Source organism: Fulmarus glacialis, unplaced genomic scaffold (assembly GCF_000690835.1).
Source record: "Fulmarus glacialis isolate BGI_N327 unplaced genomic scaffold, ASM69083v1 scaffold13618, whole genome shotgun sequence".
In the NCBI taxonomy this organism is placed as follows: Eukaryota; Metazoa; Chordata; class Aves; order Procellariiformes; family Procellariidae; genus Fulmarus; species Fulmarus glacialis.
This window is the reverse complement of record NW_009230230.1, coordinates 48,593-63,294: the sequence shown is the minus strand read 5'-3', so window position 1 is coordinate 63,294 and position 14,702 is coordinate 48,593. Positions and strand designations below refer to the sequence as shown.

Here is a 14,702-nt window from a genome sequence, read left to right as displayed (position 1 = left end):
CTTTTCGACCGCAGGGGCAGCAGGCGGCACCCGCCACGCTTGTCACGAATCAGAGATTGCAATGAGCTCATCCTTTTCTCTTTGCAGCTTCAGAACTGCCCTGGCTTTATTGCTCTTATTGCTGCTGCTGTCTGCTGGCACACACATCCACAGACACTGAGCCGTGAAAGCTCTCCATTGCTTTTCTCCTATCCGAGCTTTCCTGCACTCGTTTTCTGCCATTTTCCTGCTTTTTAGGTACATTTTTAGATCCATGTTTTCTCAGGTTTGTTTTTCAAATCTACTTTGGACTCTGGCTGAGCCAGCACGGTGGATCATATTTTTCCTTGATTCTTAGCAAAGATGCTTTTCTCTTTCTGAGAGACCGACGGGCGTTGCTGTAGGCGGCCATCCGAGCCCATTTCAAAGATCTGAGGCGGGGTCTCCTAATCTTGCACTTTTTGAAAATTACCATTCAAAGCCTGTTCTTCTTCTCACTCTGGATACTTACTACTTACTGCTCATGGAAGAAGGGGTACCTTGCAAAACCCCAGCTGCCAAGCTCACACCACCTGTCAAAAAGTCCCAGGACATGCATGACGAGAGAAGCAAGCTGGTGAATGAGTATGCATGTCGGGTGCTGGAACTTCTGGGAATGGGGCATCGCCTATTTGTGCCTCGGCTGCTTGCGGTGAGATCACATTTTCTTGAAATTAATTCATTGCAAATTTGCCATTTTCCCTCCCAAACCTGCTTCCCCCCAAGGATTCTTGACACTGGATGGAGGCGTGAGAAGTCTCTTATTTTTACCTCTCGGCTTGTCATAATCCATCTCCTAAGCACCGAGTCTTTCTTTTTCATGTCAGCTCGGGAGGGCTGGACGCTGGTCCGGCTAATGGGGGTCGGTGCCACTCCTTAACTAGCTTGAAGGGTTCACAACCAGGGCTGTGTTGTAAAAAAAAAAAACCTTTCCTAAAGCCGTGAATGCTTTTGTTCTCAGTCCTGTAATGATTCCAAGTAAGCAGCATGCCCAGTCTACTTCTAGATACTGATGGAAAGTGCATTATTGCTCAGCATTTCAAATTTTATACTTGTGACATCAAAGGTTAGTTCTAAGCATTCATAAAAATTCAAGCTATATTTTTGGTTTTCTACTGTTTCTGTGTTTGATTTTGAAAAGGCAGTTTACGCTGTGTAAAGAAGTTTAAAATACATGTGTAGAATTATCTGGGAAATAAATTGTTAAAGGTGTTTTTATCCATCATAGCAAATTATGTCTGTATGTGAAATGGCCTGAAATTAGTGTGGCATGTTCGAGTACAGAGAAGTACGCTTTTATCATTTCTACTGCTGTACAAAGCAGACTCAAAACCGCAAAATAATGGCGAATCCAGAAGTCAGTACCTCGTCCTCGCTGGGTCTGCTCTGGGGTACTGTAATTAAACCTGGCTGCAGCTTGGAGGTACACTTGGTCGCTGGCCTTGTACACCAGAATGTCATTTTTATGTGATGCGTGTGAAGACAGTTCTTTACTGATCTCATCCCATTTTCTAGCGGGATGGTGCCTTTCCTTTATTTCCATACCCTGTGCAGTCCTATGCTGTAGTTATGTATAGTGACCTCTCTTGCATTTGCGTTGTGCTACTGAAACCTGTCTCTGTGTTCTGCAGTACACTCACATAAGTGAATGTGCTCTGCATATTAGAGAACATAAAGTGTAAAAAAAAAAAAAAAAAAAAGTGGGTGGTTGAAGCAGTATGTCCCTGCGCTGTGAGATGTTAGATGAAAATAAACAAAAATTCACAAACTCTCTGCCTGCTAGTAAAGTGCCGGTGAATTTGGATGTCTACAGTCACTTGTAGAATTAACTGTAGTGGCTAATAACGCATGGTTGAATCTGTTGTATGTGTAAGCATTAATTCCAGTTTACCTCCAAGTGTACCTAAACACTCATCCATCCCATCCTGCTGATGGTCTCTTGGGCAAGGACTGCCAAATCATTCTGAATTGTTTTGTGATGAGCTCTAAGGAAAGCAGAGACAAAACCAGTACGCTCTTTTTCACTTGACTTAATCAGGCTTTGTATTTGGCCCTCCAGATGGAGAATACCAGGAAATTTAGCATACTTCATCACCCAGGCAGCTTAGCTTTGTTGAATGACATAATATTTTTTATTAAAAAAAGAAAAAAAGAGGGGGAAAAAGGCAAAACAATGCAAATAATGCTTGTGTTATTAGAGTCTTGACTTGAGGAGTCAATGTGATTTCCTGTCAGGTTTTGTTAGCTAAATATACCTCTTCTGACATATATCCCTTTTGACATATACCCCTTCCATAGAGGAGGAGAGACTGTGATTCTGATGATTTTTTAAAAATGAGAAATCTCTGAGGACCAAGAATTTGTACTTTAATCAGAACTGAAGATACTTCAAAACCTCGGTGTTTTATAAAATTAAGAGCTAGATTCTTTTTTACGTGCATAAACTTCTCCCTCTGGTGTGGCTTTGGGAATAAATGCCTAGGATGGCCAGAATATATGCTGCTGTAGTGTTATGTGAGAATTATAATCTATAACCTTTATGCCAGCCTTGCAAAAATTCAGATCACCTACTCACTGCATCAGCTATCTGCGATGATGGGGAGGTGAAACAGCACTAATTCTGTGTGGGTTTATCCCCTTCGGGATGACTATGGGTGGATGGAGCTAGCAGATTTTGTGTTTGCCCTTATCCCACATTCATCGGTATTTTATGTGGCAGAATTAACATTGCTTTTGTAAGTCTGGAGCTACACATAAACGCCGTGGTAAAATTTTGAGTAGAGGGATACTACTGGGTGTACACAAGATTATTGCCATATTTATGGATGCCAACTCATTGCGCACAAAACCAAAGCTATTTTTTTTCCGTAACGCTTTTGTACCAAACAGTGTTTTACAGAGAGCACGGATTTTATTTAGGAAAAAATGTGTTTGGCAGTATAACTTTCACAGTAAAGAAATGGACATAAGCAGTGCCGGTAAAAGGAGTCTTTTGATATATTGTGCTAGAAGTGCGTGCCAGTGTGACTGTAGCAGAGTAGCTTTACCCATCAAACTTTCCCAGGCCTGGATCCCGAGTTTATCCACTCTCGCGCTCCTTGGCAGGACAGAAGGTCAACTTCATCCTCTTGGAGTCATGGAACAGATGTCAGGTCTGCGGCTCGTGTTTAAGGGCAGCACAGCGCACAGTCGTGCAACATGCAGCGACTGCAGTCTTGTTGCTGCCAGTGGAAGAGGAACTATCAGGTTAGAAAAAATAGCTCACATACCTTGATTTTACATTGCATATCTTCTTAAAAGGACTTAAACCCACATCTGTGTGTGTTATAGATCAAATATTATGTTCTGAAAAATCAGTGTGAGGAGACTTGTAAACATTTTGAATCTACCAGTAGCAAATGAAATAGTGGAGTAGAGTATGGCCAGCTTCTTTTCAGCCTTTAACTTGGTCTTGTTCCTGACACATGTTCATTAAAGTCTAAAATAGGCAGTTTATGCTCACTGACATTCTATAGAAATTCTAAATGTATATACTGTATACATAGAATTCTATGGAAATTAGTAATTTTTATCTGTTTGTATGAAGGAGAAAGAGTTAAATTAAGGAAGTGTAGTGTGGTTGATCCGAAATTTCTTCTGCTGTATTAGTTCCCAGGTGGGAATAGGCATTGTGGTTGATATAGTCAGTAATAAATGAGACTGCAGAATTAATAATTGAAGACAGAGAAATTAAATTGAAGAAAAAAGCCAAGGATTTGTCCTTTGTTTTAATCACATTTCCCTAAATATTTTGGGGAAAGTAGTAGTAACACTGTTTACTTAAAAAAAAATCACAATGAGCATAACTTAAGTCTCTCAAATTCCTTTCCTGTTTTTTGAACATTTGCAGTTTTCCAGAACTTTACCTTTAGATTTGAAAGCTTCCCCAGTATTTCTGGGAAAGAGCTTTTCCTTAGTTTCAGTTAATCCATATAATGTAATTGTAGGAATATATTGAAATACTTAAGCGATGTGGGAAGGACATTCGAGAGCATATTTAGTCAAACCCTAAAAGGCAAACTGAGACTTCTGGTCATAGTTCTCAGTAAGTTTCCTTCTTTGCCTGGTTTTAAAAATATATTGTAACTAAAAATATGATTATTTGAAAACTACATCTAGAATAATAAAAAATGCCCTGAAGTCCCCAAGTGCACAAAAATGCAATGTGTCTGCCAAACTTTAATTATTGGTTCATTAAACTTACAGATGGTTTAGTGAAATAAGTTGCTGATGAGTTCCACAAGCTGAGTGACACGAACCAGTGAATTTACAAATCTCTGTCTGTCAAACAGCTGCCAAAAGGTTCCTGAGATGTCTTTATAATTTATTGATTAAAATCACAAAATGTCAGGAAATGTGAATCTTAGGATGCCAACATTGCTATTTTTAAATTTTGGTTTTGTGCTGCAGATACATATATACGCACACACATTGGTTTTTATGTTGCTTCCTGGTTTTAATCAGTACCTGAAGAGGTCAGTTTGCAGAAAATATATAAAGTGTCAACCTGGTTAATGTTGCTCTGAAAATGTTACTTTGGGTTCTTGTGATCTTAATAGTGAAACTAATTTTTTGATCAACAGATTTTTTTAATGAAATTAAAATATTCAGCAAAGTAGAAAGAGCTGAACAGTTTAGGTTCTACCACTAATTTTATCAAATTGTACACTGTGATGGTTTATAATTTTTCCTAACTATAATCTTAGTTCAGCAAACTGTCACATAAGTTCTTATTTCCATGATTCACCATTATTCTGATGGGATTTTCATTGAATAAAGATTTTTTGGGGTTGAGACCGCAAAATTCTCAATAGTAACAATTTTATGAGAGCAATTTGTTTGGGGGCTGTTAAAATATTATTATAACAGTGATTCAAGCAGAAGCCTAGGAGAATTAAATCTGACTTCAAATGTTTTACATGCAGTTGCTGTTTTTCTGACATATTTGCCTCTGTCTTTTTTTGTATTTATTTTTAAATTAAGTGCTATGGACATAATGGATAGGTGCATCTGCTTTTCTGAAGTTTGGCAGGGTAATTTCATTGTTGATTATTACTTTTTTTTAGGGTTTTTTCTTCTCTGATTTCTAAAATAAATTCCAAAACACTCAGTGCATTATGTTAATTTGAGAAAAATAAATTAAATACAAAATTAAAATAAAAATGTCTAGCCAGGACTTCTAGGAAGAATACTTGCTTAAAATTAGGATAGCTCAACTCCTATAAAATGCTAAAACTTTGGCAAAAAATGTGTTTGGTGTTTGTTTTGTGCTGGGAGCAACTGTCCAGAAGTTAATTAAAAACACCCTCCCACTCTGTTGGAAGCACGTACCAGTCTTGGAATGGGTCTTTCAGCACTGCCGTATCAGAGCATCTTCCGTGCAAAACCAAGAACAGCAGCAAAATGGGTGTGACAGGTTGGCTGGTGTCCCTTTCCACCGGGGGTCGGAGTTGTGGGGGGACCAGGTTTCAGAGGAGGATGGGAGAGGCTGCCACAGCGTGAGGAAGAGGAGGGGACTGGACGTGCAGAGAGCTTGTCTCCAAAGAAGGCAAATCTGCAATGTAATAGGGAAATGTATAGCTGTCAGCATCACTGAGAGGGAAGGAGAGAAATGGCTTTCAAGCAAGCTGGTTATCAAAGCATTTACTGCTTTTTGATCAGCAGTACCCAGCTGAACTTTGCCCAGAAGCAGCTTGGTTGCCAGCACGGGTTTTGGCAGTGATGCTGTGTGCTGCCTGTGTCACAGGCTGCTGCCACTGCGTTCTGCAACTTGCAGGTAATCTTAAATGTAGCCTGTTCTGGATATGAAACGCTGATCTAGTCTCAAGTGTGGCAAAAGCATATATAACCTCAGTAAAACTTGTCCAGGAGAAATAAGACATTAGGAAGAGGAAGCGGATGCGTTGGCCTCAGCTGCATTCAGGAGTGGGTCTGATTCATTAGATACCCAACTGCACCAGCTTTCTGTCAACACGACATCGGTCTTGTCTGATTGAGTCTCAGCCAAAGAGTCCTCCTGCCAAATTTTTCGTGGACAGACTCAGATGTGATAGTTTGTAAAGCTGAACATTTCTCATCAGCATTCTGAAGGCAGCTTTTCTTGTGTCCCTGCAGTGATGACCCAGCAGCTTCCGTGGCTGTGAAGGAAGGGAGGATCAGATAGATCTTGAGAGAACTCTTGAGGATTGTCTGCCTTAAAAATGCTGCAGTCATGGGGAAACGGAGCCATTGAAGCTACTCCGGTTGTGTTTGGAGTTTTCTCGCTCTTTCCTTGTGATTAATGTAGTAAAAACTACTGTGGAATGCCCACTAGGGTATACAGTGTAATAATCTCCCAAAATACATAGGGTGATAGGTGAACATGCACAATGTAGATTTTGTTCTTATAGGCTCTTGATTGAGGAAATCAAAGGGCGTATTGCTGTGCCCATTCCTAAAGTGAAAGACTGGGCACAGAGCAGTGATGATTACCAGCGTTGGGGTGGCACACCCCTGATGTCAGCTCAGGCTCTCCACTATCGAAGGTACTGGATAACCATGAAAATAACCCCTTAACTTCTGTCGCTGTCCCAAGTTTGGTACATAATTTAAAATCTCTTCAAAAACTCTTTACCCCATGAAATAAAAGTTTGGGTAAATTGCTGTTTTTGATGGACCCTCTGGGTAGGGTGCTGTAGCATTTTCAGCAGAAATGTGGAATATGTCGAGCTAGGTTTGAGTGTTACTGTTATGTGCTTCCAATATCTGCAGTACCATATTCAAGTTCAGTTTGCTTTGGCAAACAATATTTTTGTACTTCTAAGAAGGGCTTTTACATAGTAGATTTAATGATTTTCATGTAAATGAACTAGCGATGCTAGTTTGTAGGGTGCGTCCGGAGGATTTGTAAATAAAAGTAAAATTTTCTCTGCATTGTAGTGAGAATTATATTTATTTTTATTTATTTAAAACGAATTTAACACCCAAGAGAAATAATAGTATCGTCGAGCCTCACCTCTTGCACGTGAAAGGCTGCACAGTTTCTCCCAGTTCTCCCTGTGTAGTGCCAAATCTCTTGGTTTTGGCTAAGTGTGTGTTCTGGAAAGACGTCGTCTGAAATTGGAGACAGCAAAGGATTTTGAGTGGATGACAATATAGTTAAGAATCAAACTTTGAAACTATGTGTATGTAATATACTTTCTCCGAGTAACAAAGCAAAAAATGACAAAGGGCATTACTCATGAGAAAGCGGAGTATGCACACGTGAAAATGTTGGCGGTGGTACTTGAGCAATTAATTCAGCAATTAACCTTAACCAAAGGTACCTGTGCTGCTCCTGAGGTATTTGTAGTAATAATACTGCGATACACAGCTGGTCTCCATGATACTAGCCTGCACATTGACACATTTTTGTTCACTCTTTCTGGGTTAAAGATCTGGAAATTCACATTTTTGAGATGACGTCCTAAATGTCTTTCCTGGACACACAGTTTCTGTGAACCTTTTAAAGGAACTATCCCAAGGCTTGGTATTTCGTGTCTGCTAAATCTCTTCATAAATCTGAAAATGAATACATTTGTCTCTGTGAATCATATTACTCCGTTAGTAGCAGAACTGGATTAATGTTGAATGTTTAACATTTTCTGACCTGTTAGGCTTGATATCACACTGAGAGGTACTGTACTATGAGAGATAGAGAAATAAGCATGTAAAACATTTTCTGGCACACTCTTCTTTGAGAAATTGTGTCACAGACTTCTGCACATTGACTTGCTGATGCCTCTGATGAGTCATATGCATTTCTGCTTCTGCTGTTCATGTCTGCAACCATATATATCTATATATACATTGTCTTTTTTAGGGCAGCATTATGAGAATCAGCAATGGTCTAATGCACAAGCTCTCTAGAAAATATTATAAATCCTCCTAGGTTTTTGTTGTTTGCTTGGTTTTTGTTTTTCTCCTCACTGAGTGACATCTTGACAGGCTGAGCCAGAATCTCTTTCTTACCCTGCAGGTATAGAAGGATAAAATACGTTAATGTGTTACAGTCCTCTGATAGTGCTGCTCTGCCTGGGATTCCTTGGATGTGCTTTAGCCTCTGTTTTGTTTTACGAGATACGGGTTAGAGAGCTGATTTCAATGGGGATGTTTTTGAGCTAATGTGAATATTGGTGGTTTGGAATACATTCAGCAAATGACAAATCCAGTAAAAGAGCATGACTGCATGTACTCAGTGTTTACTGTAGTTCCCTGTGTTTAATTGCAGACCTCAAAAGAGGACCTTCTACAAGCTGATTTTGAAGGAGCTTTAAAATTCTTCAGGGTTCAGTTGCCCAAGAGGTACAGAGCTGAAGAGAACGCCAGAAGACTGATGGAACAAGCTTGCAACATTAAGGTAAGGGTGGTCTTCGTTTCTTCTCGTTTACCCAGGGTTTTTACAGGAAAAGTAAGGTGCAATGTTAGGAATGGCATTAGTGTGCGGAAAGTAAAGTAATGAAATCATTAGTCTATTACTTTTTATATATGTTTGTATATTTATGCACACACTTTTTATATTTAAAGAAAGTAAAGCTCTGAGCTTTTCCCTCTTTGTCTGCTTCGGTACAAGCTAATAATTAAAATAGAAAACCGATGCATGATCAAACTGAACTATCAGAACTCGTAATTAATGAATTCATTTATAAACAGTGATTACACTAAACCAATTAATCGAATGTATGATAATCATGCAATTAAAGGTCAGATATTATTTGTTTTGCCCAGAAGCTATTGATTTGCTGAGTGCTGCTGTATAATACTGTCCTGGTTTCAGCTGGGATAGAGTTAATTTTCATCATAGTAGCTGGTATAGCACAGTGTTTTGGATTTAGGATGAGAATAATGTTGATAACACTGATGCTTTAGTTGTTGCTGAGCACTGCTTACACTAAGTCAGGGACTTTTCAGCTTCTCATACTGCCCTGCCAGCGAGGAGGCTGGGGGTGCACAAGAAGCTGGGAGGGGCACACCAGGACAGCTGACCGGAACTGGGCAAAGGGATATTCCATACCATACGATGTCACGCTGAACAAAAAACTGGGGGGAGTTAGCTAGGGGGGCACGGCTGCTCTCAGGAACTGGCTGGGCAGCGGGTGGTGAGCAATTGCATTGTGCATCACTTGGTTTGTATATTCTTTTATTGTTATTATTATTTTCCCTTCCTTTTCTGTCCTATTACATTGTCTTTGTCTCAACCCACGAGTTTTACCTTTTTTCCGGTTCTCTCCCCGTCCCACTGCAGGGGAGTGAGCGGACAGCTGTGTGGTGTTTAGCTGCCTGCTGGGTTAAACCATGACAAATGCAATTGTATTGGGGTAGAAACTTAGTTTTGTTTGTATATCAAGCTTACCAAGACAGAATATTTTTCTATATTCTACCCTATCCAAGACCGTGCTGTCAAAAGGTAGGCTTCTTTGAGCATCTGGAGCACAAGTATTGGGCTTATAATGAATGATGGCAAGTTAGAGGAGCCTGACTGTAAGTTTTTGAGGATGGAAATCTTCTGTTGAAAATGGCCACAGAGGTTCATAAAGCTGTCATTTGAAAGGTCTGCTATTTTTTCTGGGATTTTTTTTGTGGGAATATGCATAGCTATGGATGGGCTTAACATTTGATCTTGAAAAAAAGTGCTTTTGTTTTTTCATGGAGTGGGAGCACTGATGGGAAATGTGTGTTTGGTGTGGCCCAATAATGGCTGAGAACATCGCATCAGAAAGAATGCTCCTCTAACACTCCACCTTTTTATATCTCTCTCAATATATTTATTAATCTACTTTTGTGCTGCTTAATTTCATAGTTTATTAAGCAAGGGCTTTTTCCATACTGGTTAAAACTCTGATCTTGTGAAAGAGGGGGGCTTGCTGTACTAATGTTTATTCTAGCCAGAAAAAAGCTCTGTGCAAAGGTTTTATTAAAATTGGACTTGAGATTTGAGCTCTGCTACCGAAAGAGAGTATTTAGGAGTAAAAGACTACAGTTTGACGTTTAGTGTTTAGTCCTTTGCTCAGTTCTTGAAAATGAGTAATTTAAGGACTTACTAAGTACAATGAAACTATCTTTATATTGTTTACTCAGTGTGTGTTTTTCTGATGAGAGGTTGAAACAGAAGTCCTCGTGGTACTTTTTGGAAGAGATATTTGTCAATTTTCTGGGGCCTGCCTTTCTCATTTTCTTGTGTAATATATTGTGTGTCACATGATGATTATTTTTCATTGATTTTTCGATCTGTATTGCATATGTATGTATATGATGTGTTTTGTTGGGAAAGTATTTTGCAATGCATTTAAGGCAGGTGGTCGGTGCATAGTGCCTCGTATGGGTTCAGCACATGGGGCTTTTCAGAAGCAGAGTATAAAATCCTGAACTGTTCGTTGACGTCAGTGGGAAGGCGGCTGAAGGATTTGACAGCAAATCCACTGCCTGTGCAGGATTTCACACGTTCTGGATTCCGGCCCGTAAGAGAAAAGCACAGATGAGTACAGCAGACATGGAGTCAAGGCTCTCCCCTGTGTGTTACAGAAGTACACGAGGACTCATAGGAATTATTGGAATGCAGGGAAAATTCAGGGCTGAGACCTGGGGTTATCAGGGATGGGGAAGAGTCGAAGATTTAAGTTACCTTCTGCTGTGTTGGGAGTTGGGTTCTGCTAACTCACTGGGCGTGCGACTCACTCCTCATTCGGGTATGAGACATAGGAGGGGATCTAAACGGTGTCCTGAACAGTCTTTTGACAGGTAAGCTAGGAACAACTAAGCCCATGGAGAGGAGTGTTCTGCAACTCAGAGCCTTTTAGTTAAGGTGGTTGTCAGGATTAATGGCATAGTCAGGAAAGTTAATCTAAATAGGGAAAACTCTGAACCTAAGGTGGTGTGTTTAAAACAGTGAAAATGTGAAAGACTTCAAGAACTTACTGTGAGGAAATGCAGTGCAGGATCTTATTGGTGGGGAGGGTGGTAATTACTTTAAGTGAATCTGTTTTCACTCACTTGCACTCCTTCTGTCAGAGATGCCACTCATACCGATAGCCATATGCTTCCCAACACCAAGACTCCTGTCTGGCCAGGGTCACTTGTGTGTGATGAGGATGAGGGACAGTGGCTATAAAGTCCTCACTATGTCTCATGGATTCCTCTTGATTAACGACAATAAACTGGCTTTTAGACAAAGTTTTTGTACTCTTTAGGAGTCGAACAGTTCTCATGGTGTGATCTTTCCCTCAGAAGCTTGCTGGCTTCAGCTTGTCATTGCCGTCCTTTGTCTCTGTTTCCTCATTGCGGGTGGGTTTGTGGCTTCCAGCCTGTTCTCCTGTTGGCAGAGGTGACGTGCTGTAGCTTTGCTGCGGGTCTCCATCTGGCTGGTCATCTCTAGTACAGCCTCACCAGAGTGCCGGTCTTCTGATCTAGATATAGCAAGACATTCCTCACTGTTTGCTGCTTTGACTGCTGTCACTCGTGTCCTCGTAACCCATTCTCTGTATGGTTTCTTCTGGCGCTTTTGCGTGCAGACACTTCCATTCATACTTCTTTCAGACTGATCTTAGTATTTCTGTTACGCATCCCCACTGAGTGATCATGTGATGCCTTGACTCTGTTAACTCGATGTCCCACATTAAATTAAAACACACAAGAGTTGAACTGACTTCACATTCACAGTTTCTATTTATTTGGATCAACTTTTCTCACTGTTGCCAACTCGAATGTCCTCAGAGAGCCCAATCTGAATCACAGGAACGTAACCTCTGACTGGAGATGACACATTAACTATTTGATAGGCAGAAAAGAAAATCAGCTCATAATATAGAAGGTGACCGGGAGTAATCAACATGGTTTTATGAAGGGTAAATCATGCTTAACCAACTTGATAGCCTTCAATGATGAGATGACTGTCTTGGTGGATGAGGGGAGAGCTGAGGATGTTGTTTATCGTAGGTACAGTAAGTATAGACGCTGTCTCCTATAACATCCTTCAGACAAACTGATGAAGGTTGGTCTAGATAAGTGGACAGTGAGATGGATTGAAATCTGGCTGAATTGCTAGGTTCAAAGGGTTGTGATCAGCAGCAGGATGTCCAGTTGGAGGCCAGTCATTAGTGTTGTAACTCCGAGGTTGACACTGTGACCAATAGTGCTTAGCCTCTTCATTAATGACCTGAATGATGGAGCAGAGAGCACCTTCAGCAAGTTTGCAGATGATGCAAAGCTGGGAGGAGTGCCTATTAGACCGGATGGGTGTGCTGCCATCCAGAGGGACCTCGATAGGCTGGAGAAACGGGCAGGCGGGAATCTTGTGAAGTTCAACAAAGGGAAATGCGAGGTCCTGCACCTGGGAGGAACGACCCCATGCACCAGTACCTGCTGGGGGCCAGCTGGCTGGAAAGCAGCTTGGTAGAAAAGGACCTGGGGGTTCTGGTGGACACCAAGTTGAACATGGGCCAGCAGTGAGCCCTTCCTGCAAAGAAGGCCAGTGGTGTCCTGGGCTGCATTGGAAGGAGTTTTGCCAGCAGGTCAAGGAAGTAATCCTTCTCCTCTACTCAGCACTGGTGAGGCGCATCTGGAGTACTGTGTCCGGGCCTGGTCTCCCGAGGACAAGAGAGACATAGCTACAATGGTGAGAGTCTGGTGAAGGCCCATGAAGATGATTAAGGGACTGGAGCATCTCTCCTGTGAGGGAAGGCTGAGAGAGCTGGGGCTGTTCAGCCTGGAGAATAGAAGGCTCAGGGGGATGTTATCAATGTAGGTAAATACCTGGTGGGAGGAAGTAAAGAATAGGGAGCCAGGCTTTTCTCAGTGGTGTCCAGTGAACAGACAAGAGGCAGTGGGCACAAAATGAAATAAAATAATTTATTTATTTAAAAGCTATTTATTTATTAACTTCAGGGGTGATCAGACACAGGAGCAGGTTGCCCAAGGAGGTTGTGGGGTCCCCATCTGTGGAGATGTTCAAAACACAACTGGCCCTGAGCAACCTGCTGTAGGTAACCCTGCTTTGAGGGGGTGGTTTTAGATAAGATGTTCTCCAGAGGTCCCTTCCAGCCTCAACTATTCCATGATTCTATAATTAGATATTATAATCATGGTATTTATTTACAAACAGGAGCTAATAATTACAGGAGTTGACATGCTCAAATAGGAAATTATAGTCTTGATAATCATCACTAGAAGAGGTCCCAGGGAATGCAGAGGTTACGTGAAGAGTAGTTGTCTGTCTTGGTGAATGCAGCAAAACTTGTTCTCTTCAAAAAAAACCAAACAAGACCCTTAAACATGTTTTTTGTGCTGTATGAATGAGGCACTGTGTGTCTTTCAAATGCTTCTCACTTCTGTATTAGCATTTGTAGACTAAACACCAGATGCTTTTAGAGTAAGTATCACACAGTAAGTGCCAGGGAGTATTTTCTTTAGGTTTCTAAGCTAATTACTGAGGCATAGAAACATGAAAACAGAATCATGGTGTGGCCAGGTTTCATAGCCTGGTTATATCTTTTCCAGCGTTTCTTTTTATTTTGTTCCCACATTACTGCAAAACGAAACAGGAGTTTAACATATAATAAAAATCCACCTCTCCTTGCTTCTTTTTTTTTTCTTGAGCTCTAGCTGACATTGTTCTAGAGAAGGCAAGTGAAAAAATACTTGGTGTTTTTTCTCCTTAATTTCACAACTTTTAAGTTTAACTCATGAGTTCAGGACCTAACCCTTGGATTTTGAAGGTGCTGCATTGCAAATAGTTTTATCATCCTGTTTTTAAAATAAAAAGAATTAGCATCAATCTCTCCCTTAAGAACAGCTCTGCAAATACAAAGAAGAAAGTGCCTATTAATTGAGAATTGTATATAAAATGTGGTAGAGAATATCTCATTCAGTTAAGGGTTATCCATGGTAATTTACTGACCAGGTCTGAATTGCCATCATTTACCAGTAAGGAAATCACTGTGAACAAAGTCAGTGGCATTAGAAATAATAGTAGTATTTTCCAGCAGGTGATTGTTGGGTGGTATTCCATGGTTTAGGAACCTTTTGAACTAATTTGTACTATGAAATAATATGGCCTAAGAAACTTCCCTTTTTTTTTGCCATATGCATGTTACTTGCATATATGCAAAGTTAGGGTGCCGTTAACACCCGGCTGGTGGATTATAGCCAACATTTGCAGAGTAGAAGATATATTCAGATAGAAGAGACTGAATCTATGAAGGCATCTGCTGAGACTCTTAGGGCAGATAGAGCCCAATATTGCACGTTTCCCAGCTCCAAAACAGTCAAACAGAAGAGAAAGACATAAATTCTCTGAGTAGGGTGTCAGATGCTAATTTAAGGGTTAACGAAATTTAATAAAAAATGAAAATTTAGAGTTAATGAATGGGGGATTGTCCTCCTTTGTTTCCTGTTAGTTTTCTAATCTATAATGACCATAGCTTTCATTTTGCAATGGCTTTTACGGAGGGAGGGGCATGTTCCTCCTGAAGGATCCAGTAACAATTACAGCTGCAAAAATGGCTTCAGGGATGGTAAGTTTCTACCTGACCAGAGCAGGCTGCGTATTATGTCCCTAGAATAAGGAATTACCCTAATTTCCTACTTCATAGAATGCTTACCGATGCTTTTTGTACTCATTCTTGGGGGGGAGG

General features: G+C 40.6%; 1 protein-coding gene across 1 annotated transcript in view; it reads left to right on the top strand.

The window, feature by feature from the left end:
* LOC104081409 (rab GTPase-activating protein 1-like) overlaps positions 1-14,702 on the top strand; it is a gene marked incomplete at its 5' end in the record, with an annotated part of 89,534 nt that overhangs the window by 30,555 nt on the left and 44,277 nt on the right. Inside the window, one exon of the mRNA XM_009584153.1 lies at positions 8,306-8,434. Coding sequence (XP_009582448.1) covers positions 8,306-8,434 — 129 coding nt within the window. The remainder of the gene's footprint in view (positions 1-8,305; positions 8,435-14,702) is intronic.